Source organism: Girardinichthys multiradiatus, chromosome 4, assembly GCF_021462225.1.
Source record: "Girardinichthys multiradiatus isolate DD_20200921_A chromosome 4, DD_fGirMul_XY1, whole genome shotgun sequence".
In the NCBI taxonomy this organism is placed as follows: Eukaryota; Metazoa; Chordata; class Actinopteri; order Cyprinodontiformes; family Goodeidae; genus Girardinichthys; species Girardinichthys multiradiatus.
Genome location: NC_061797.1, coordinates 6,827,673 through 6,853,131, shown reverse-complemented (window position 1 = coordinate 6,853,131; position 25,459 = coordinate 6,827,673). Strand labels below are relative to the sequence as shown.

Genomic DNA, 25,459 nt, shown 5'->3' with positions numbered 1-25,459 from the left:
TCAAACCTGGACAAACCGCATCATGGAGACCAAAGAACAGGGACAGAGATCAAGGATAAAGGTTTGAAGATGTTTTAAGCAGGGTTAGATTATAAAACAACATATCAAGCTTTACACATCTCTCTGAGCACCGTCAATTCTATCACCCAAAATGGAAAGGATGTAGTACAACTGCAAACCTAGTAAGACTACTGAAACTGACAGACTGGACAAGGAGAGCAATGATCAGAGAAGCAGTCTAGAGGCGTATGGTAGCTATACAGGAGCTGCAGAGATCCACAGCTTCAGTAATTGAATCTAGTGACAGGACAACTCTACACATGGCTGTCAGACTGTCGGTTTGCAGTTTGCCTTGAGCCGTGTAGGGGACTCACTGCCTGACACGTGGAAGAAAGTTCTCTGGTCAGATGTAAAGTTCAAAAATTTTGGTCAACATGTGAAACTCTATGTGTGGTGTAAAAAAACTCTGCACATCACCCTCAATACACCACCCCCACCGTGAAACATGGCGGTTGTACCGTCATGCTGTGAGGATGATTTTCTTTTCAGCAGGGACAGGCAGGCTGGTCAGAGCTAATGTGAAGATGAATGGAGCTAAACTGGAGGCAATTCTGCAAAACAAAACACAAACTGTTGGAAGCAGCAAAAAGCTTGAAACTTAGGCAGATCATTACCTTCCAGCAGGGGATGGATTGTAAAGATTGTTTATTTAGTTTACATAAATGGATGTTGATGCGTTAAAATGCTCCAGTCAAAAACGTTTGTAAATGTAGTGGTTTTTTTTGCGTGAGGGGAGTTGTTTGTAAAGATAATACTGGTTCTGAATTGAATTATTTCAAGTGGGAATCTGTGGCAAGATTTGAAAATTGATGCTCACAGATGCCACACACACATTTTGCCTGAGCTTGAGTGATTTTGACATGCATCGTTTCCGTCCACGTCACTTTTATGTACTACTTTGTACTGGACCATTGCATAAAATCCCACAAGATTTATTGAAGGTTTAGGCTTGTATGTGACAAACTGTGAAAATATTCAAGGGTTATGAATATATTTGAAAAGCCACTATGTCTGTTAAGAGGCGGATGTTAAGTTACCCTTAAATTTAAAAACGATCAGACAGAAAGATGAGATTTTGACTAATTAGCAAATATTTCTGACTAACCTTTCAGGGCCTGTGCCAGGAATTACACCCTGTACAGTTTTAAGGCTGGTTCTTTTACTGGTTTTTGGAACATGGATCTAATATTAATGTGCCTAATGATGTACCCCGGACATTAAAATGTGACTGTCAGGGCTGCTAACCCAGCAGGAGCATATGCCTGCTTCAGAATGTGGAGGTTTTGTTTCTGAAATCTCATCTTAAATTTGACACTTTCAGATACAAACTTCATGTCCTGGCTTCGGACGGGAAGTGGGAAGATTACACAACAGTGACGGTGAACGTGGTGAACAAGAATGATGAGGCTCCCGTGTTTACTGTGAACGAGTACTACGGCAGCGTGACTGAGGAACTGGATGGTTCACCAGTTTTTGTCTTGCAGGTAATTCCAGCAGTCTGATGCAGGCAGCAAATGGACCAATGCAGATATTTGATTTAAGGATCATTTAGATTGCTGTCAAATAATGAAAGATTTGTTTGTGTCAGGAGATAAATGCAAACTTGAGAAGCTCTGGAACGAGTATGAACTTTTGTTTCAATTTGAGCAACAGTAGCTCTATAATTGGCAACACAAGCAAGAATTTGTACCCTGGGGTAATGATTGAGCTTGGGTTACCTGTTACCAGTTCACTATTTTCCTTCCTTGATACAGCTTAATGGGGAAATCCCAACAGAGCTGTCACAATTTGGCTCTTGCCAAATGTAATCAAATCCATTTGCTAGCTTATATTTTTACACTTCCTGTAGATTAACTTCAAGAACTGAATGCTCACTTTTATATTCCACCCACTCCCATGTGCAACAGCGACATTTTAATTAGAGTTTTTTTTTTCCCGCCACACGAGCTGTGGTCAACTATAGCTATAGTTATAAAGTTATATACAGTTATAAAGAGTTTTTTTCATTTGCGTGTCCATATATTTCTGCACATACAGTTAGGTCTATATTCAATTAAACATTTGTTATTTTATTTGTTTACTGAAATAGATTCAAGTTGCATTTTCAGGTATTCACATCCAAATCAGAGAACTTAAAAAGGGCCCTAAAGAAATTGTAAAATTCACTTAAAAGCTATTTAAAGGTCTAGCTGCTCCGTTTTATAACTTTTGTTAATGAGATAAAAAAAAATTAAATAAAATAAAACATCTAAAGCTCATTCCATGTGTGGTATTTGCATTTTTAAGCTTCTGTTGTGAAACCAAAACTTGCATTCAAAGCAGCTCTTCACGCCAGAGAAACAGGCCATCCTCAAGCTGTGAAGAAAGACATCAGAGAAATTGCAAAAATGCCAGAAGTGGCAAAATTTACATTCTGGATCATTCACATAAGAAAATAATTTACTAGTGATCTCAGCAATACAAAAAGGCCTGGATGTTCATGGAAGACAGGAGTGGTGGATCATCTCCAGACTAAAAAACCCTGTACAACATCCAGGCCGGTAAGGACCACAGTACAGAAGGCAGGCTGATCAATATAAAAGTCTGCCTTAAAGGAAAATCAGCAAAGTAAATACAGACAATTTACCTTTAGTTACAAATTACTAGAAGGTCTTAAGAATGGAAAAGCAAGCTTCGACTTTGCTAATAAACATCCAAAAAGCTGGTCAGCTCTAAATCTACAGTTTTTGAACAAAATAAATCAAGATTAACTTCTACCAGACCGATAGGGAGAAGAAAGTGTTGAAAAGGCACGGAACAGCTTATGATCCAATCAAAGGGGTTTAACCAAAGATGATTACGCTAGCTATTGTCGTCCTCGCATTTTCCTTAGAACACACATTTTTGGAGATATTTTGTTCAAATAATGAAACAAAGTAAATTGTTTGTGTTTACCCTAATTAAATCAATTTCTTGTTTAGTCATATTGGAAAAAAACATGAACTTTATATATGTAAAATTTTTTGAAAGAACTGAATATAGATTTGATTATCCTAATCTTTTTTGATGACTGTAAATAGCGATTGTACGTTTTGTTTCAACTATAACAACCAGATCCATCTCTGCATATGAGGCACACATTTTACACACTTTAGATGCTAAAATAAAAAAAAATTCCCGGACAGGTTAGCTTGGTAGAGTTCTTAAATCCACAAAGCACAACAACATTTGAACATTTTCACTTAAGAGATCTCTTCGACTCACCAATATTTCAGCAAGCATCTGGCATTTCAAAAAATTAAGCTCTCCTAATGTTCTCTGTGTGCTGGTGACATTTTAGGTAACAGCCTCCGACCCAGATAAGGATGCGGACCAGGAGGCCCTGCGGTACTCCCTCCATGGCCAGGGTGCTGAGAGTGAATTCATAATAGATGAGGTCACAGGCAAGATCTACGCTCAGAGGACGCTGGACCGCGAGGAACGCGCTGTTTGGCGTTTTGTTGTTTTGGCAACAGATGAGGGGGGTGAAGGTCTGACGGGCTTCACTGACGTTATCATCAATGTGTGGGACATCAATGACAACGCTCCAATATTCCCTTGCCCCCTCAGCTGCCACGGAGATGTATCAGAGAACTCTGTAATCGGGACATCCGTTATGGAGATGACTGCAACCGACTTGGATGATTCGGCTGTGGGGCAGAATGCTGTGCTGTCCTACAGGATTGTGGGCATTTTAGATGTCACAAACTCCAAACAGGGAGGAGTGCCCGCCTTCTCAGATATGTTCTCCATCAACCCCACCACAGGAACCATTACGGTAGGCTTAGGAGGTCTAGACAGGGAGCAGATTGAGTCCTACCTCCTCGTTGTGGAGGCCAGAGATGGAGGAGGGATGACAGGAACTGGAACTGCAACCATTCAGGTTAAGGATGTAAATGACCATGCTCCAAGATTCATTGATCATTCCTGTCAGGCAAGGATTTCTGAAAATGCAGAACCCAATGCAGAGGTGGGTTAACATTGTCTATAATTCATAAGATTAGCTTATTTAACGCATGCTCTTCCGCCTTAGAAGGAATACGTGCAAATAGAGACTTCACACCTGATTGTTTTTGCTTTTATATGTTAAACCTTGAGGAATTTAAATATTTTACCGGGATATGAAAGTCTAAAGCATCTACTTTGTGCACCTGTTTGCAGCTTTTAATGACTCAAAATGCTCAGATGTATCAGAATTATGGCACAGATCCAAATTCATTTCCTAAACATGCCATCTGGTAGTTGTTGATAACTTAAGTGGAACTAATTTGTTTTTTAATTTGCACAAATTCCTTTTTTAAACAGGAAATTGTCCTGCAGCAGAGCTAAGGTGGATGATGTGGCAGAGCTCAGTGCTTCTGCGGTCTCATTAGCCAGGTTTACAACAAACTCAGTTCAGAAACAGCAAATGTTCATTTGATCAAAGTACCATAACTCAAAATGGTAATCTCAGCAGGGCTTTGTGGTGTTTTTTAGACTTAATATAAGTTTTTATTCCTGTTAAAATGGTTAACTAATCACTTTCATGCTTTGGGTTACTGAAGAGCAAAATCTTGAGGCTTCTTAAAAATGTTTATAGTATTTCTAGTGAATGATAATCATTTAGTAGGTGTCCCACTGGATGATGATACATCTTTAGCATATTGTTTGCAAGTCATGAATCTGGGACTTGCAGTGGCAGTCAGAAGTTTACACCCTTATTATCTGCATTAAAAGTCATCATAATATTATTTTACTGTTGCATTGGAAAAATTATTGTTTCAGGCGGAAAAGTCTAAACATCAAACTTGAAAAAAAGTATTCCATTTGGTATGAGGTGAGGTTGAAGGTAGTCTTATGCTTTTTTGTTGGTTTATCCACTTTGTGAAATGTATCAGTAATGTTGGACGTAAATCAGACTCTTAGCATGTTACTACCATTACCTTGTTTGACAGTAAGTGCAGTGTTTCTCCAAAGTAGTTGTTTGTTCCTAATGTGTCCCAAAATGGTAGGAAACTGTAGTGTTTAGTCTTGAATAGCACAGAGTTGGTGCTGTCCTCATGTTGCAGAATATTGTGAAAACGTCCTTGTTTTACTCTTTGCAAAATGAAACAACTTCCCCATGTATGTACCGAGTCTACTTAGCACAATGTTACTGTTTGTTGCAAGGTCCTGCAGCTCGCTGCGGAGGACAGAGACACTGGAGAAAATGCTCAGCTGACCTTCAGTGTTGTGGCCGGAGATCAAGAGCAGAAGTTCTACATGGTCAGTCACAAGCAGGAGCAGCATGGAGTTTTGAGGCTGAAGAAACGCTTGGACTACGAACGACACAGCGAACAGAAGTTCAACCTTACACTGAAGGTAAATAAAGTCTCTTGAAATCTAAACATCGGCCTTTAAATGAGTTTAAGGTTTTATATCAGCTTGGTTCTTGTTTTTCTTAGTTTCTGTGTATTGAACTGTTCGGTTATTTTGTTCTGTAATTCCCAACCCTGAGATTCCCAGGTTGCCTTACTTACCAGCTTCCCACACCTGTTGTTCAGTTGCCCCCAGTATACTGGTTTATCTTTAGCTATTACACTTCTCATTACTTATACGCCGTGATTTTCTCAGCCCATTGGAAGAACCTCCTGTTACATCCCTGTACCATTCTGTTACGAGCTGTCAGTTCTTGTCATTTTGCTTTGAGTAGTTATAGTAAATATTTCTTTCTGTTTTTATTATTTCTATTACATCCAAACTGACCTGTATTGTTGCCTGCATTTCTGACCATCACTTTATCACATTCAGTTTCATACAAAACCTGTGGTTGATGAGGGGTAAACGGGTATGTAGATAAATCCTTTTTAGTTGAAAATATGAGCTTGGTCCAACTAGGTGTCTGAAGGTTCGATGATTCCCCGCAGCATACATAATGTGAAGATTTAAAGTATCTCAAGGATTCTGACACAGTTCTTCTGAAATAAAGATTACAAAGTATTTTCCTCCAAATACTCTGACCTTCCATTAAAAGCAAACTCAGAGAGAATGCTGTAAAGCCATTTGATAGAAAAATATTTACCATTCAGTAGATTCATTTTGAAATGACTGAATTTTAAGACCTGTTTGGAAAAATCTACAAATACCTACAATGACTACAGATAGATTTGAAAACGTTCCAACAGGACCCAACATTTCCTGTTTTAGAGTATTCCAACTCTGAATAATATGGAAACCAATTTATGGGAGAAAAACACAAAAAAATTCAATCCAGTTTAAACTTTAACTGAGAGATGCAAATAGTCATAAATATGTTGCCCTTTGGCCCAGTTGGCATTTCACACCTTAAGTTAACATTTTCTGGATCAGTATTTTTAGATTGTGCATAAGGTTGTTTTAATCTATTAATTTACAGGACATTGTTTGTGTACCATTTGGGTTTTTTAACCTGGTTTGAAATAAATTTACAACAAATGTAAAGTTTCTGGCTACCATAACTGTCCTTAACATTGACTAGGAATTCTAAAAATCTGAATCTGGAAAAATTTTAAGAATTAAAAGATATTAATGAGATGGAAAATGTTTAGGATCTCTGATTCGTCTTTCTGTGAAAAGTACTCCTGTGTGTCTTGTCTTCCAGGTGGAGGACCTGGACTTCTCAAGTTTTCTGCACTGCATGGTCGAGGTGGAGGACTATAATGATCACGCTCCCGTCTTCATTCCACACTTTCTGTCCCTGGCTCCACTACCTGAGGACATCAGTGTGGGAACCAGCGTGGCTCGTCTGGTGGCCAGTGACTCAGACTCAGGCCAGAACCGCGACATAACCTACAGCCTGTCAGAGGACTCGGACACTGAGGGTCTGTTCACTATTGACCAGTCTGGTGTACTCTCTGTGGCCCGGCCACTGGATCGAGAAAAAACAGCCCAACATCAGTTGGTTGTCATAGCAACAGATCATGGGATCCCTGCTCTAACAGGCAGTGCCACAGTTCAGCTGCCTCTGTTGGATGTTAATGATAATGGTCCGGAGTTTGAGGCTGCCTACTCTCCTGTAGTCTTTGAGAATGTGGCAGGTCCACAGGTAGGCTGGACTCACTCTGAGACATTGGTGATTCTGAAAAAGCAAAACACTCCTCACACTGTTCTTCCTTGTTTAGGTAGTGAGGTTGAACCAAACCTCCACCCTCCTCCGAGCCATGGACCGGGACTCTCCTGAGAATGGGCTGCCCTTTCACTTCACTGTCCCACCCGAGTACCGCTACAGCAATGAGTTTTACCTCCAGGACAATTTGAACGGCTCTGCAACCCTAACAGCTCTGAGGACGTTTGACCGCGAGCGCCAGAAAGAGTTTCTCCTTCCTATCGTAATGAGTGACAGTGGTCATCCAGCCAAAACAGTGACCAACACACTGACTGTGACCATTGGTGACCAAAATGATCACGCTCATGTAGCGGGAGAGAAGCACATATCTATCAACAGCCACAGAGGTGAGGAGATTACTGGGAAAGGCCTGAATCACATTTTGAACATAAAGATATCAACCTCATCCTGGTGGAGGAAGTTACATCATAAACTTCAGTTTCTTTTATTAAAATTAAAGAGAGCAAAGCACAAAGTACTGCATACCTGCATAATAATTCATGTTTTTTTTTTTTTCTCAAATACAAATCTGGATCGTGGGGCATGTATTCAGGCCCCTTTGGACAATACTTTGTAGAAACACCTTTCAATTTGCACGTATAAACTAAACATTTTGCCTTACCTGTCCCCATAAAGCAGTGTTTTAACCAAACACTGCTTTAAACCTCTCCACAACTTTCTCTCTGGCCTGTCTGCTGTGTTTCTTGGTCTTTATGATGTTGTTTGTTCTCTAATGTTCTCCACCAAACCTCTGAAGCCTTCGCAAAACAGCTGGGTTTATACTAAAATGCAATTATACACAGATGGACTCTATTTAATATTGTATTGAGTTTTATTTGGGGAATCATTGTGAAGGTAGCTAAATATCTATGCATCTCATACTTTTAAGCTTTTTTATAGGCAACAGAGTCTGTGGTTGTAAGGTGACAATTTGTGGAAAAATTCAATAGCCCTGTTGATGGTCACGAATGACAACAACTTCATTCAATTTTGGTTAACTTTCACATTCAAAACTCCTAGCAAAGACAAACTGCAGAGAAAAAGTCATCATTTTAAGGTCTTCCTTTACTGTTTGAAGGATACACTCTCAATCATTTCCACAACCTGTAGTTCTTTCTGCTTGATTATAATCATTGTGCATTCTAACCAGACTATTTCTTCTGCATTGTCATTTCTCTGGGCAAATCACTCCCTATCTCACTTACTGAGAAGAAATGGTGAATGCATGTGCACCCAGTCCTTTTATTTTTTACTAAACATTTTTTGTCAAATTTATACATTATCGGCATTCTTTTTGGTCACATTATGTCCTTTTCGGTTCAATTCGGTTTGTTTTTGCAGTGCAAATTCATGACAATGTAATCTCAAGGCACTTTAGAATAACAACAGGTCCAATAAATCTCCAGTTTTACAGAAATGCAAAATAACTCTAATTTATACCTATGTCACACGGTCGACTCCGATCATAAATTGAATATAATATACTTTATTTAGTTTAGAATCAAAGATGGGTCAAAAGTTATGTATGAAAGGAAGTCTTGCCAGTTGTATCAAGTCACAGGTTTTGCAACAGTCCCTCCTCTTAAGCAACAAGTCTGGACAGAATTAGATTTTCTATGTTTTAACAAGTATAAAATGTACACCTGACATTTAAACTTATGGGCAAACGTTCATATGAAATGGAGGACAGGGCAGCGTGTTTGCTACCAGCTGTATGTTTTGTATGGTTGTATCAGTGACACGTGGACAGACTGGCTAATTTATGCCTCTCTTTTCAGGCCGTATGCCAACAACAGTGCTCGGAAAGGTCTATGCTCCTGACCCTGATGACTGGGATAATAAGACCTATGTCTTTGAGGGACACATGCCAAGGTAAAATAGAATTGGTAGATCAGTGCTTTCTTTTTTATTGTTTATTTTAATACTTGGTTTTGCTTTTATCACCATGTCTAATATGACAGAAATAAAGACATCATGATGCAAATATCGATAAATCGGCATGTGCTGAACGTCAATTTGATCTTTTTTTGTACTGAAGTATTTTAGTGCTATTTGCTTTGTCAGTCAGATGTAATACCCCATCATATTAACAAATGCAGCTTTAAGTGAATTGCACTCTACCATGAACTTAATATAGCATATTCAGTGTTATTTCTATCCAATCCAGAATGAACACATTTTAGTCACATGTTAAGAACTTCTGTGGCATATAGGCCACACATACTGTTGGAGGCTAAATGTGACTCAAATGTTGAAGCAACGAATGAATAATAATTATTTAATCTCAAGCTTTGCTATTCAAACGACCTGTCTGCTGTCATGAACAGTCACTAGACACTGACTATGGACAGGAGTCCAACCTATTTTCAGATAATTCAGCTAATAATTATCTGGCCACTAAGGAGGAAACCAATAGACCGTGAATATTGCGTTGGACTTTCACCCCCAGATCACCAGGTGATCACTAAATATGGAAAACAAACAAAAGCGAGATGTTGATCTCTCAGTGTAATATAGTCTGGTCTGCCACAATAGAAGGCCACGCATGGTACACCCTGTAAAATACATACAGTATAAAGAATGAATGCATCAAAAGTATTAGTAGTAGTAGTTTTTATGTTACTTTAGATCCTAGCCAAGTGGTGTCCAGTTTTAGTCGTCGAGTAGTCGTTGTTCTGAATGTCTTATACCTGCTTCAGTACACTGGATTTAAAAGAGTGTATCCTTGACAGGTCCCTTCAGAACATGACATATTTATGAGGCAATTACATCATTTAAAAGTTGGAGTACGGAGCCATATAAAACATGCATACACAATAACTCAATACCTGAAATTAGGTATCACTAATGGTTAATGTACTTTAGCTCTGGGATTATTTTTTCTTCTTTCCTTATCTTTGTTTTTCTGAAAGTGACCTGTAAAGTAAAAATATGACAGAAAAAATACCATCTAAAAGAAATGTAGTACATGATAAATATTTAAGAATTATGATTATTGATTAAATAATATTTATCAAGAATTATAATTTAAAATCATAATTTGAAATTTTTTTATTTCTTAACCAAAAGTCATTACTTACAAATCAAAATGTCCTCTGGCGTTGTAAGTATTGATATATATATAATTGATAACTATTACTAGATGTCACTGTTTAATCAACCGCTTCACTGAAGGTGGGGGAACTTTGACCTTATTTTGACAGACAAATCACTCTTGCTCAAAATAAACACAAACGCTTTCTCTTTATCTACGTGAATATTTATTAAATCAACAGCCCTGATAAACCTGATTCAATAATCTTCACCTAATCAAGCATGCAAAAATTCTACACAAAAGGGGTAAAATAACTATCTAAACAAGATAAATCAACATTGAGTGTGTATGAAAGTCAAACCAGCAGTTATGGCAAAACAAGAGGAAATATGGTGCTGAACAGAGCTTTGGGAGCGGACTCCACCAGGCGGCAGTCATAAAACCCCCAAAGTTGGAGCTCAGTGAAATACAAAGGGTCATAAAACCTTTTAGGGGGCAACCAATGAAAAAACACTAAGAGTGAAGCCAAAGGAATAGTTAGTATTCCACCATGAGGTTCTAGTAGTTGAACTTTAAGTTCACCTGAGCCTACGCACAGGTGTTCAAACACAGTGAGACACGCACAGCTTCAAAGCACGGCGGTTTCAGAGTCCAACAGCAATCAAAGTTTCAATAAGTTTCATAAGACAACTTAGAACACATTGGACTATAAGTGGCGATTCTAAATCGCTCTAAAATCCTACTCTATCCTGCCCAAGCTATTTCTAATAGAAATAAAAACAAAACGGGATTACTTGGTGTGGTCTTCTCTGGAGCAGAGGGAGAGGGAGGAGTTGGTTACACGTCCATAACAAACTCAATGATGGCTGACCTTCCTCCTTTGGCAAAACAGGAAAAATATGACAGACCGTCAGCAGTCGACTGGAACAAAAACAAAGAGGAACATTTTATCTCCTTGGAAAACCTCCGTGGGTTTTTCTTGGGTTAGATGTTAAATCCATGCCTTCGATCGGTAAAGTAAACTTGCAGGTTTTCCTATCCCTGCAAGCTTAGCTCGTTGAGCTTCTCATAAGTTATGGCCAGTGAGGAGAATTAATGAAAACCCACATGTGGTTTCTTCTCCAGAATGTTACGCCTCCGTTGCGTGGTAACCGCGTCTTGGTTTCCAGCGGGAGAAAAAGCAAAGGTGGGGCGTCTCCCGTGTCCTTATATAGCCCACTGTGACATCAGAGCTGCGACGCCCCTTCTTATCAGCTGCAATTCCTGCAGGGAGTTGTGGTTGCAGACTATCCTGGGGTATATAGTAGCAGATGACACTGGGAGGTATAGTGGTGAACAAATGGTCCAACAAATGGTACATGGCCTGTACTTGTACAGGTCCTTCTCAAAATATTAGCATATTGTGATAAAGTTCATTATTTTCCACAATGTAATGATGAAAATTGAACATTCATATATTTTAGATTCATTGCACACTAACTGAAATATTTCAGGTCTTTTATTGTCTTAATACGGATGATTTTGGCATACAGCTCATGAAAACCCAAAATTCCTATCTCACAAAATTAGCATATTTCATCCGACCAATAAAAGAAAAGTGTTTTTAATACAAAAAACATCAACCTTCAAATAATCATGTACAGTTATGCACTCAATACTTGGTCGGGAATCCTTTGGCAGAAATGACTGCTTCAATGCGGCGTGGCATGGAGGCAATCAGCCTGTGGCACTGCTGAGGTCTTATGGAGGCCCAGGATGCTTCGATAGCGGCCTTTAGCTCATCCAGAGTGTTGGGTCTTGAGTCTCTCAACGTTCTCTTCACAATATCCCACAGATTCTCTATGGGGTTCAGGTCAGGAGAGTTGGCAGGCCAATTGAGCACAGTGATACCATGGTCAGTAAACCATTTACCAGTGGTTTTGACACTGTGAGCAGGTGCCTGGTCATGCTGAAAAATGAAATCTTCATCTCCATAAAGCTTTTCAGCAGATGGAAGCATAATGTGCTCCAAAATCTCCTGATATCTAGCTGCATTGACCCTGCCCTTGATAAAACACAGTGGACCAACACTAGCAGCTGACATAGCAACCAGACCATCACTGACTGTGGGTACTTGACACTGGACTTCTGGCATTTTGGCATTTCCTTCTCCCCAGTCTTCCTCCAGACTCTGGCACCTTGATTTCCGAATGACATGCAGAATTTGCTTTCATCCGAAAAAAGTACTTTGGACCACTGAGCAACAGTCCAGTGCTGCTTCTCTGTAGCCCAGGTCAGGCGCTTCTGCCGCTGTTTCTGGTTCAAAAGTGGCTTGACCTGGGTAATGCGGCATCTGTAGCCCATTTCCTGCAAACGCCTGTGCACGGTGGCTCTGGATGTTTCTACTCCAGACTCAGTCCACTGCTTCCGCAGGTCCCCCAAGGTCTGGAATTGGCCCTTCTCCACAATCTTCCTCAGGGTCCGGTCACCTCTTCTCGTTGTGCAGCGTTTTCTGCCACACTTTTTCCTTCCCACAGACTTCCCACTGAGGTGCCTTGATACAGCACTCTGGGAACAGTCTATTCGTTCAGAAATTTATTTCTGTGTCTTACCTTCTTGCTTGAAGGTGTCAACAGTGGCCTTCTGGACAGCAGTCAGGTCGGCAGTCTTACCCATGATTGGGGTTTTGAGTGATGAACCAGGCTGGGAGTTTTAAAGGCCTCAGGAATCTTTTGCAGGTGTTTAGAGTTAACTCATTGATTCAGATGATTAGGTTCATAGCTCGTTTAGAGACCCTTTTAATGATATGCTAATTTTGTGAGATAGGAATTTTGGGTTTTCGTGAGCTGTATGCCACAATCATCCGTATTAAGACAATAAAAGACCTGAAATATTTCAGTTAGTGTGCAATGAATCTAAAATATATGAATGTTAAATTTTCATCATTACATTATGGAAAATAATTAACTTTATCACAATATGCTAATATTTTGAGAAGGACCTGTAAAGCACTTTACACTACAATCAGTCATCCACTCATTCATGCACACATTTGCACAATGACAGTGGTAGACTACATTGTAGCCACAGCTGCCCTGAGGCAGACTGACAGAAATGGGTCTGACATACAATCTGCATCACCGGGACCTCTGACCACCATCAGCAGGTAAGTCACTGCTAAATTTTTAATCAAAGTAAAGCCAAAATTCTTTAATTCCACTTATCAGAATGTATTGTTGATACATTTTGTTTAGTTGATAAGATTTGTTTAGCAGATTACATTAGGGTATTCTGCATCAACAAATTAATGTCTGCAATTATATTACCATTAGGGTTCTAACATAACCCAAAGTCACTTAGTGTGGGTGTATTTATATGGTACTGTTACTTCTGCTATAACTCCTTTAAACATGCCTTCCATCACTGATCAAGAAATGCATTCATGACACAGACTTAACACGTGTTTTAGGAAATGCTTATCATCTGTTAAATACCCCAAATATGTGAACTTCCCAATTTTTATTGGCAAAAAAAGCCCAACATAAGTAAGTCAAGAATTCTGTGATCTATGTATTTGCTAACACTGAGAACATTGTCGAAATCTGTTGTTTATTTGTGATCTTAAAGTTGACACCAGTAAACACATAACCTCAATAATAACTAGATTACTCAATTTTTAAACCATGGTTGGTTATTTTTAGAGTGGTGTTCCATGGATCACCTGTAGTAGTCATTATCTTACCCTCAGTAGCGGCTTTCTGAATGTTTTAATAAACAGAAAGAAATTAGGAATGCACAATTCTAATCTAATGCAGATTTCTAAACAACTTAAGTTAAGATTATTTTATATCTGTTGACACAAACACTGATGCCAATAGTGCTTTGGCATATTTACATGAAAGTCCATTATTGCCTAGGTTGAACATCATCTTGCTCTAGGGTCAGCTACAAATAACAGACCTTGTGGAACACAAATTTCAAAATACATTGGCGCACAATACTTTTCCAGCCTATAATGGTTGGGAGACTTTTATGCTGCAGGTAAGATACAGACTGCTTCAACTCCTGAGATAGAACCCCATCACCAAGCCCCTCCCTTAGAGATCTATATTTACTTCCCGGTCTGCTATGTTGTCACAAAACAAAGACAAGAACTTGAATCATTGATTCCGTGTGTCTCCTGCTTCCCAGAAGGCTGCCAGTGTTTCTCACATCATTGCACGTGTGGCTCACTTATCGAGCCAGATGGCAAAAGAGATGATGTTCACAAGCTCAAAGTTACTGCAATTTATATAAAGCTGTGAATCAAAAGAGTACAACAGCAGCTTCCTTTTGAAATGCAGATTATGCCTGCTTGATGGTAAGAAAAGTTTGTAAGCTGTAAAGTCGTTTATGGTTTTATCTCAGCTTTTCAACTGTGCTAAAGCTGCCATCTTACATCTGACTCTACTGACATCAGAGTTGCCATATTTTCACAGGGTATTTAATAAAAATCCCTCTAACCACAGTGGATATTTTCCATTGTGATTTTCAAACACAAGCGCTGCTCTATTTGCTTAAGCTAAACCGCTGCCGCCAATCTAATATCGAGCCATGAACAGATTTTGTTATTTTAATCACTGTTTTATTAAAATGATATTTAACTCTTATTTATTTAACAAAAGGAATATTTGGCCAAAACAATTTATACTGAGACATAAGGCATATCATTATGACCGCTGACAGGTGAAGCCCATACCAATTATTGTCCCTCCATAATCGTACCTGCTCAAGGGTGGGATATATATATAAGATACTTGGGCATGAAAATGGGTAAGCATAAGCAGTTGAATGAGTCAAATTGTGACGGCCAGACAACTGGGTCATAGCATCTCAGCTCCTATAATGACAGCTCCCGATGGGCAGCCCCAGTCTGTACTGGCCAGTATCCATCAGATGTGATTCAGGGAGAGAAACAGTGGCAAACCAGTGACGGTGTGATGGGCAGCCAAGGCTCATTGATTCACTGTTCATGTAGTGTGATCTGACAGACAGGCTACTGTGGCTTAAACTCCTTGTGGTAGCCCCCCAGCTCTTTTAATTCTTGCCACCACTTTAATAAGTGTTGATCAAGATAAAAGCATTGAGAAGTACTCAAGAACATCCATAAAGTCATTTGATCTTGTTGCAGTTGTTTCAATGATTTTAACCTCTGGATCTTTAAATGATCTTAATGTCTTACAAACACTTTGTTATTTAGGGTCAGGTTTACAGCCATTCATATCACACAACTGAATACTGCCCGCTTTTATAAGGCCTACCCCTCCTGGCTACGGTATAAAAAATGTAATTGGAACCCACAAATTATACTGAAACAAACAAACACACCTTTGAATGATTTACACAATTTAAATGCATTTTATCTTGTTTGACAAAATAACCAAAATGTGCGGTGTGTTCCACTCCTGAAGACTGTAATGCTGTCAGAATACAGAGTGTTACACAGTTTGTTGTGTATGGGGCTACATGGCTACTGACCAGTCAGGGTGACCGTCCACTGCTGAAAATATCAACAGTTGGTACGTGAACAACACATGATCAAGGAGTAATGAAATAAGGTGGCCTGGTTTGATGATTCAGGTGTTTGTGTGACTTACCAAGGTGCCAGGATGCATTGTGGGAACGAGACAAGCCAGTGGAGCCAGTATGATGATTTGGCCAGTGTTTTGCTGGGAAACCTTTGGTCATCAAATCCCTGTGAATGTTATTTTTGACAGATACCTCCTACCTAAGCGTTGCTACAGACCAGCTACTCTCTTCCATGGAAACAGTATTCTCTCTTAGTTCTGGCTTCTTTCAGCAATAAGAAGCACAAAAAATGTTTCAGGATTGGTTTGAAGAGCACAATGTTGTGCCCCAGGCCATGGATAAAAACATGTATATAAATATAGACTCTGAACTGTACACAAAAATTCAGGTAGAGACCTCTCTGCACTTTAAAAAAACAAAATGCATTGACCTTCTTCTACCCCAGCCCAGGACTTTAAAGATCGACTGTTTCAGTCTTGGTACCAGATAGCACAGCACACTTTCAGGGGTTTAATGGAGCCAATGGCTTAATGGGTCAGGCCTCATTTGGTAACAAAAGAATGAAAAAAAAAAACTTTTAGTGCCCATAAATAGTCAAACTCTGTGTCTTCAATCAGACACCGTTGATCCTTACTGCATTTTTTTCAGTTTTATTTCAACATCTAACATTATGTTATTTATGCAGTAATATTAAATGATTGAATCTAGAAAATTGTTGAATACATTTTTATAATTTATTTTCTTTGTATCTAGTCAATTTTTCTTCCTCTGATAGTTTTTTTAATTTCCTTGCTACCTCCTTCTTTCCTCTTCTGTCTCTGTTAAATATGGGCTTTTTTTCGTTCCCACTATTCTGGTCCTCTTTAGAAGAGCTTTAGTTGTTGATTCCCTTTCCCAAAGTGACAATGAGATGATTCATGTTCACACATGGATACAGAAACACACACACACCCACACACAAATACACTTGAACGCACCCACACAAACACAGGTTCATATTTTCTTAATGCAGCCTGTCTGCTCTGATGCCAGATGCAACCAAGATTTAATGAAGTCAATTAAGCAATTCAGATACCATCTCCGGATATCCTTTTTGTAGAGCAAAGCTGCCCTGGCACATGTAGGTAACCAGCTTCTTCATGTGTTTTTTTTCTGAAGTGCCGTGACAGGACATGCAAAACAAAAAACTGGTGACAAATGCTAAAATGCAAAAACGTTCAAACTTTGTAATTATTTTTAAAGCGACTGTACTGTATTTTTAGGACTAAGAGAAGTGGCTTACTTTCTTAATTACAGCTGAACATCTGCTTAGTTTGTTGCAAATGCAATGCCTTTATCTAAAGGAGTAACTTCTAACATTCAGAACACTGAGAAGCTTATTTTTAAGAAAAATAAAGTAATCTTACAGTAATTTAAGAGCCAGAGTATTAATTACTAAACCTAGGGCATGAAGTACACTTTATCCAGTGTTCTGTAAATGAATTAAATGCAGCTCTTGTCTCTACAAGTAGTTTATTTGATTTGCCAAGGCTCTGCCTCAAAATTCCTCAGTAATTAAAGTAAATTAGTTCATTTACTGTACAAGGGCAGCACTGATTGAAAGAATCAAGTAAAATTACCTCCTCACGTTTTGTGTTTACATGTCTGCTTTTTTTTCCTTTAACTCGCTCTTCTTAATTCATCACTTCTTCCTTTCTTTTCATAATCCCAAGAGCTGCAACAGCAATGAATGAAATACTAAAAGGGTAAATACTAAAATGCTGAATAAAGGATACTAAGGTTTTAGAAAATGTGTTGATATTGGTTTGTTTCTATGTTGGATAACTTGATCAAGTGCTCGAAGGAACTGTATATGGCAAGATGACAGTTTTACTGTTAATGTAAGGCTCTATATGGAACAACTTAATGAAACACATCTGTTTCACTCTTTAAAAAAGACATGTGAGATTCTAAATAGAGTTAATACCATTCAGTTTTCCCCTTCCTGCCCTTCCAGGATTTAATATTAGTATAAGTATTAGTATATAAGTTATTTTTTAAACGTCTTTATCAAATTGAAGAACTTTTGGGGAAACTGCGTTCCGTCAGACATGATTGGAAAACAGGTACTGTTGACACCGTGATTGCAAGGCACCCAGAACCTGTGGCTGCAATACCCAAATCATACGGCCCAAATGGCCCAAATCATCAGCCTTCCACCACTGTGCATGATTCTTGAATTTAGGTTTATTTTATTAAACATTGCCAAAACATTTTCAGATTTCTCTCAGATTCCTTAATGACAATGCTAAAGGAGTGTTTCTGGTTGTTTAAATAAAAGGTTTGAAGCTGAAGTTGTACTGCTGTGGTCTTTTCTTTTAATAAGTAAATGTTTTGTCAACCAATTTAAACCAGTCATACTTGTTCAAGGGGCATCGCATCATGTAACCGTAGAGTGGGTGCCCCGTGTATAGAGGCCTGTCCTCGATGCAGCTATGCAGTGTTTGAATCGCAAACTCATGACCTTTGCTGTTAACAATAACATTGTCAGTCACACTCAGGATTTAACAAGGGGGGCAATATTTTTTCACATAAGCCAGGTTGATCATCTTTTTACAACTGCATTTTTTATTTGCTCAGGTTGTCTTTGTCTGATACTAAAATGACTTGATGGTGTGAAACATTTAGGTGTGACAAAGGAGCAAAGACTGTCTTTCCTTGGCCTTGCGTTCACTAGCAGACTGCACAAATTTGTGTTTTACAAGGGCAGTTTTACCTTAACTAATGATTAGTTCACCAATGCATTGATTTCCTTGATGGATACTACTACATCCAAGCAAAGCTCCCCCATTGCACAAGTTAAGTAAGCTTTTGGTGAATGAACAGGCAAAAGTAAAAATCTGAGTCTTGTTTATCGGATGTCGTAACCACTGTCTGTAACCAATCTCCTTAAAAATTGCAAATGTAACTATGCTGTAAGAACTAAAACAAGTGTACTTTCTTTTTACACTGACAGTATTAACTGGAATCCTTGTTTGTTTTTTTCCCTCAGTTATTTCATCCTGAACAAGCGCACAGGGTTCCTTATCATCAAGGAGAACACGCCACCTGGCACCTACCAGTTCCAAGTCCGTGTGTCTGATGGAATTTGGCCAGATGCCATCTCCACTGTTACCGTGCATGTAAGAGAGCTGCGAGATGATGCCATCTACAACTCGGCATCCCTTCGCCTGGCAGGTAAGGTTGACTCCCCAAAAACATACCTGTAGCCTTTGACTGGCTGCACTGATGACACTTCAACCATTTCCAGGCATCATTGTCTGTTTTTTGTAGGGGTTTTCACTGTTATGAGCATTTTCTTATCTAGAGTTTCTTTTTAGTGGCTGTAAAACTTTTTTTTTTATAACTTTACCTACAATTTCACATTAGCTGTTAATAACTGGTTGCAGAAATCTCATTGACAGTTATAGGAATAATTTGATTGCAATGATTGCCTCAAAAGGTTGTGCAACAAAATATTAAGTTAAGGGTACCATCATTTTTGTCCAGGCCTGTTTCATGAGTTTATTTTTTTAAATAATTATGTTGAAGCATGTTTGAAAAGCAATGTCTGACTTTCATTTGTTCATTTTCATAGAATTTTTATTCCTTAGTACCTTTGTCAGATTCAAATTATTTCTGTGACCATTGTGGGTTTTTCTTTCATTAACCGAGGGGTATGTTCAATACTGCAGTTTTTATAGTTGACTTCTGACTTTAGATCCTTTCTTTTGCGTCTTAGTTTTTTCCGTGAATTCGTATCAAAACATTTTACATCGTTGGGGTCCCTCAGTAAAATTAGATCAGTTTACAACTGTTACACATTTTAGCCACCAATCTGGATGAAATAGTGCCTTTCTAAAGGTTTTCACATTTGCACCTTTGCACATTTTGTTTCGCTTTGTTCCAATGTACACTATAGTGCCAAAAGTATTGCATCATACCACAAGATCAATGAGATTAGGTGTCCCAAGCACTGTCATGGCTACAGGTGTTTGGTGTGGAGAAACTTGACTGGCCTGCCTGGAGTCCGGATCTTTTCTAACTGAATGAAGACACTCCTAAACACTGTGGAAGATTTTTACACAATAGTTAAATTTGCTATTGCTGGCAATAGTGGGTCTATCAGCAAGTTGCACTGTAAAAATGAAGAATAGTATGCCATTAAAGTTCATGTACATGTAAAACTAGACAGAAAAATACGTTGGCAATATAATGTGATATATTACAAAGAACCATATAATTATGAAGTGGAAGGAAAATGATATGTGATGTTGAAATGTGGTCAGTCCTTTATAGAAAGCCCTCGTACTCATACTTGTCGTCTTCCTCTTCATTCGGGACCCTGGCATAGGCCTTACCAGGAAAGCTGCAGAGTGTGATCCCCAGTAGATGGAACACACCCTCGGGTCACCCTTCTTGTGAAGGGCGACCACCACCCTGGTCTGCCCGTCCAGAGGCCCTGTCCCCGTCTGCCAAGCAATGTTGAAGAGGCGTGTCAGCCACAACAGCCCCACAACATCCAGAGACTTGAGGTACCCAGGGCGGATCTCATCCACCCCCGAAGGCCTGCCACCGTGGAGCTCTTTAACCACCTCGGTGACTTCAGCCTGGGTGATGAAAGAGTCCAACGCCGAGTCCCCAGCCTCTGTTTCCACCAGGGAATGCATGATGGCAGGATTGAGGAGCTCCTTAAAGTACTCCTTCCACCACCCAATAAAGTCCCCAATTGAAGTCAGCAGCTCCCCACCCACACTGTAAACAGTGTTTGCGAAGCACTGCTTCCCTCTCCTGAGGCCCCGGGTGGTTTGCCAGAATCGCTTCGAGGCCGACTGGTAGTCCTTCTCCCTCACCAAACTCCTCCTAGGCCCGTGTTTTTGCCTCTGCCACAGTCCGGGCCATGGCACGCTCAGCTTCGAGGTACCCGTCAGCTGCTATAGAAGTCCCACAAGCCAACTGCAGCTGATAGGACTCCTTCTTCAGCTTGACAGCGTCCCTTACTGCCAGTGTCCACCACTGGTTTCAAGGATTGCCTCCACAACAGGCACCACAGACCTTACAGCCACAGCTAAAGGCAGCAGCATCGATAATAGAGGAGGAGTAAGCCTACATCGACAAGTCCTGAACCGCTGTACCGGGCGACGTCATGAGCGACGGCTCGCTCTAGTGGTCCTCATAAAGGCGTCAGAACCGCTCTTTGTCTGACCCATTACCCAGAGAATGTTTGTAATGGGAGACCCTACCAGGGGCATTTAAGCCCCATACAACATAGCCTCTAAGATCATTAGAGCACTCAAACCCATCCACCACGTTAAGGTGGCAGTTCAAGGAGGGGTGTAAAAACCCCTTTTCCTGCAAATAACAGTGCAGGTTGTTTGGGTTTTCTTTACTAGGTTTGCATATGAAGGGATTTGTAGTTGGATTTTACCACATAAATATGTTTTGATCTAAACAATTAGGCTGACTGTTTTAGGTTCATGGTCCTGAACCTCTGCCCTGTCTTTGTCTTTTACTGCCTTAAACAGGTTTTCTTCCAGGCAAATTTTAGCTCCATCCGTCTTCTCATTAACTCAGACAAAAATTCCTGGCCGTGCTGAGCAAAAGCATCCCCTTAGTATAATGCTGCCACAATGTTTCACCATGGTGATGGTGTGTTTAGGGTTGAGTTTAATATTAGTTTTCCACACAGCTTTATTTCATTGAGACCAAAAATTTCACTTTTGGTCTCATCTGACCAGAGCACTTTGAAAATGTTTGCTGTGTCCCTTGCATGCTTGTGTCAGACAGCAAATTGGACTTTTTAATGTTTTTTTTTCTTTCCACACTGTCATAAACCAGATTTGTGTAGAGGACAACTGTGTTTTTTGTGCTGTCAACAGATTTGTTTAGCCAGCCTGGAGCGGGAGGCCAATTTTATGTTCTTGGCTTCTTGGCAGTTTCTCTGATTAATGCTCTTGTGACCCAGCCTTTCAGTTTAGGTGAATGGCCATGTCTTGGTAGGTTTACAGTGATGCCATACTCTTTCCACTTTCAGATGATGGATTTAACATTGCTTCATGAGATGTTCAGACCTTGGTATATTGATTTATAACCTACCCCTGCTTTTAACTTCTCCACATCTTCCTCCCTGATTTGTCTGCTGTGTTATTTGGTCTTCATGATGATGCTTGTTTGTTCACTAATGTTCTGTAACAAACCTCTGAGGCCTTCACAGAACAGCTGCATTTTAAATTAAATCACAAAGATTGATACTATTTACTAAGTGGGTGACTTCTGAATGCATTTGATTGCACTGGATTTTATTTTGGGGTATCATTGTAAGTGAAGTGAATATGCTTTCCTCAAATCCAATTTGAAATCCATTAATGATTTTCCTTCTGTGTTACAGTTAAGCGCTACTTTGTCCTGGTCTGTCACAGGAAAAGATGGAAGTTTGTGTTAGTGATGTAACAAAATCTGTAAAACAGTTAAAGGCGTCTGACAACTTTTGCAACTTTTACAAGCCAAGCTGTTCATGGCATCAGTAGCACAACAGGAACAGGTACTGCTAGACCTACAATATTAACATTTGAAAACAAAAGTCCTGCTGGCCCAGAAGAATCCAATGTGCTCAATATTTGCAAACTTATCTCAGGTTTCAGAATAGTGCTAATTGTTGTTTACTTTTCTCATTTGCAATGTTTCAAAGAACATTTAAGGACTTTTTTTTCCACTCCCATTATTAATTCCTCTCTCCTGACTCATGGGATCTCAGCTGCTGTCAGCACACACTCAGAAAAGCCTCTTTCCATTACTTATGCTTGCAAACTAATTAGTTGTGGATTTGCTCAGCTTGCACATTTCCCTCACATGATGAACGGCATCCATCATTACCTGATGTACAGCACGTCTCACTCTACTCAGAATTAAATTTGCTTTAGAGAAATAGGACATGGCTGACGGATTTTTATGATTTCAGAGATAGCATTATAGAGAAGGAGACGGAGAGGGTAGACGATGCTCTCAGAAGATGAGAGGAGAGCAGAGGACTCATAGAAGCAGATAAAAGGATTTCTTCAAAAACAAGAGGAAGAGATTAATTCATGCTCTCAAAAACCAAAGACAGCGAGGTGAAAAAGCAGATGCGGACATTTAAATAAAGGGAAATGATCCATGTGTAAAATCACATGTGAGCAAATATTTAAGGTAAAAAGGGATTTGTATTTATTTAAAAAGAAAATACCAACTGGAGTTGATATTCCTGAGTGAAACTTTTATATTTCCATTGTTAAATTTGCTCTTCATCTCAGGCAGGTCGTCGGCTTATCCCTGACTTCTTTAACAGCACCACTGCTATTAATGTTCTTTGAACTATGTTTTTTATTGCTTTAATAGGGCATTTGTTGTAACCGAGAGGCGTAAATTGGGAGAAAGAAAGCACAGGTGTCAGACTCAGGTGTGATTGGACTCAGTCAGTCCAATCTCAGTCAAACTCTGTTAACCTAGTTCAGTCTGTAATTATTTCAGAAAAATGGTAAACTTACCCTTTTAAAGCAGAATGTGGGATTTATGACTGAGAGCATCCTGGTATACAGAAAGCTTCCAGAATGTATGACTGTGTGTTTGTGTGTCACCGTGTGTGTGCATGCGTGTGCAGATAATATTTTACTGTAGCCATTTCCAGGATTTTATTTCTCCTTGTGGAGCTGTGGAGTAAACACTCATTGATTTTCAGTCCCGGGGATTATGAAAATATTCTACTTATAACATTACTTACACCCTCCTTGACATTTTAAATCCCATTTCAAGAACAAATGTGGAATGCATTTAGGAAGCTCAGAGAAAGCGCTAGTTAAATCTGCCTGACTGAGATTAAGTCTCTTTCTCTCTCTTCCTCACTCTTCCTCACTCTCTCTCTCTCTCTCTCTCTCTTCCTCTCTTTTTTTGCATTTCCAGTATTGATGGAAAGGTAAAAGTGGTGTAAACAAAAAAGTCCTTGGAATGTCCAGGCTCTACATGCTGAGACTGTACAAAACCACAGTCAGAAACACAAGTTCATTTATTTGGTGCATACAGCAAAGTGATGCAACATTATGATTTCTCCTCAAACTTTGTTTTTGAAGCAGAATATGAGATACAGGGATGTTAGGGTACCAACCTGTGCCTGATTTCACATCTCTCTAACCTCCAGGGCACATTATTTCTTCAACTTAAAGAAAGAAGGAAATCACTCTCTTTTGGAATAATAGGTAGGTTTACTTCCGCCTCTCTTAGCCAAAATTACGGAAATATTGGACTAAAACAACTTCTTACCAGCGACTCCCAAGGATTATTATTATAATTATTATAATTATTATTTTTATTTTTTTTAAGGATTTTGATGTTTTTATAATCGAACTCGAAAGCAGGACAAGTTATCAGCACAAAATGCCTCCCTTCACCACAGAGGACTTCGACAAACTTTTACAGAAATTGGCTGTTTTGGATATAAAAATCCACCAACTAGAAGTGAATGTGGAGGTGCATATGGGGTACAGCGATGATTCGCTCTGCCTGTGATCCCAAACAGTGACAGCCAGCTTAAACGACTGAGCCGGCAATCAGAACATTGAGAATAAACCTACCAGCAGACCCCCCTGGCATGTTTTAGGCGCGTGCCCAAAAAATCAAGGTGGACGACTCACTGGAAGATCTAAGCAATAAAATAAATCAGAATGGCCAGAATTACAGAGAAATGCCCCCGTTTCCCCCTGGGAAAAGGAGACTTTGACAGCGAGCTGCTGTCACAACAAATGATAGGAGTGAGACAGCTGGAAATAATGGAATTCCCTTCCAAAACAGATTTGCCCCACTGCAGAATGAAAACCAGGAAAATGATCCATCTTCTGAGAACAATAAAAGGTTTGAGAACAACCTTCATTCTAAACAGTTTTCTTCTAAGCTGCCAGAGAAAAAGCGCCCCACCGGACCAAGAACCCTAATAGTGGGCAACACAGCTATGGATGGGATTAAAAACTTCTGCAACAAGAACAACACAGAAGTTATGATTGGTACCAGTAACGTGGTGTCCGATATCTCAGAGAATATTCATGCAATCACAGAAAAGCGCCCGTCTCTAGAAAACCTTATTATACACTGTGGAGCCATGGATGATGTGGCTGAGAAAAAATCAGAAGGACTGAAGGAGGATTTCACTCGTCTTCTGAATATTGTTGGAGGTCTCAATATCAAGGGGTTTCTCAGCGGACCCTTTGCACCGATTTTCTGTGGAGATGAGGTTTTTTCGAGACTTCTGATGATTAATAAGTGGTTGAAAAAAACGTGTCACCACACCTGTGAACTTCATCGACAACTTTAATATTTTTTGGGAAAAATGACAACTCTTCAAGCAAGATGGTTTCTGTTTGAACAAGCCAGGAGCCAGACGTCTCACATCTAATCTCTTCTATTCAGTAAATAATCCACCAGCAGCTTCAACCTTCAGCAGAGAACATGGAGTATCAACAACAATGATAAAGCTGCCTCCAACAGCTCCAGCAGAAACAATCGGCCAGTTGGCTGAGAAAGAGAGGTCATCACAAAAGGTCTCCCCGTTGAAATCGACAGGAGAGGTGGACCCCCCCATTATACCCCCCTCCCCCCAAACCCAGACCCAGACCGACACCCCTGGTAAATCCCCCTCACTCCAGACCCCGACCCAG

At 39.7% G+C, this 25,459-nt stretch overlaps 1 protein-coding gene across 1 annotated transcript in view; it reads left to right on the top strand.

Annotated features, from left to right (window-relative positions):
• Nucleotides 1-25,459, top strand: part of LOC124867304 (neural-cadherin-like) — a 260,114-nt gene that overhangs the window by 36,934 nt on the left and 197,721 nt on the right. The window contains exons 6-12 of the mRNA XM_047363684.1: nucleotides 1,382-1,544; nucleotides 3,380-4,048; nucleotides 5,227-5,418; nucleotides 6,677-7,120; nucleotides 7,197-7,527; nucleotides 8,959-9,052; nucleotides 18,793-18,977. Coding sequence (XP_047219640.1) covers nucleotides 1,382-1,544; nucleotides 3,380-4,048; nucleotides 5,227-5,418; nucleotides 6,677-7,120; nucleotides 7,197-7,527; nucleotides 8,959-9,052; nucleotides 18,793-18,977 — 2,078 coding nt within the window. The remainder of the gene's footprint in view (nucleotides 1-1,381; nucleotides 1,545-3,379; nucleotides 4,049-5,226; nucleotides 5,419-6,676; nucleotides 7,121-7,196; nucleotides 7,528-8,958; nucleotides 9,053-18,792; nucleotides 18,978-25,459) is intronic.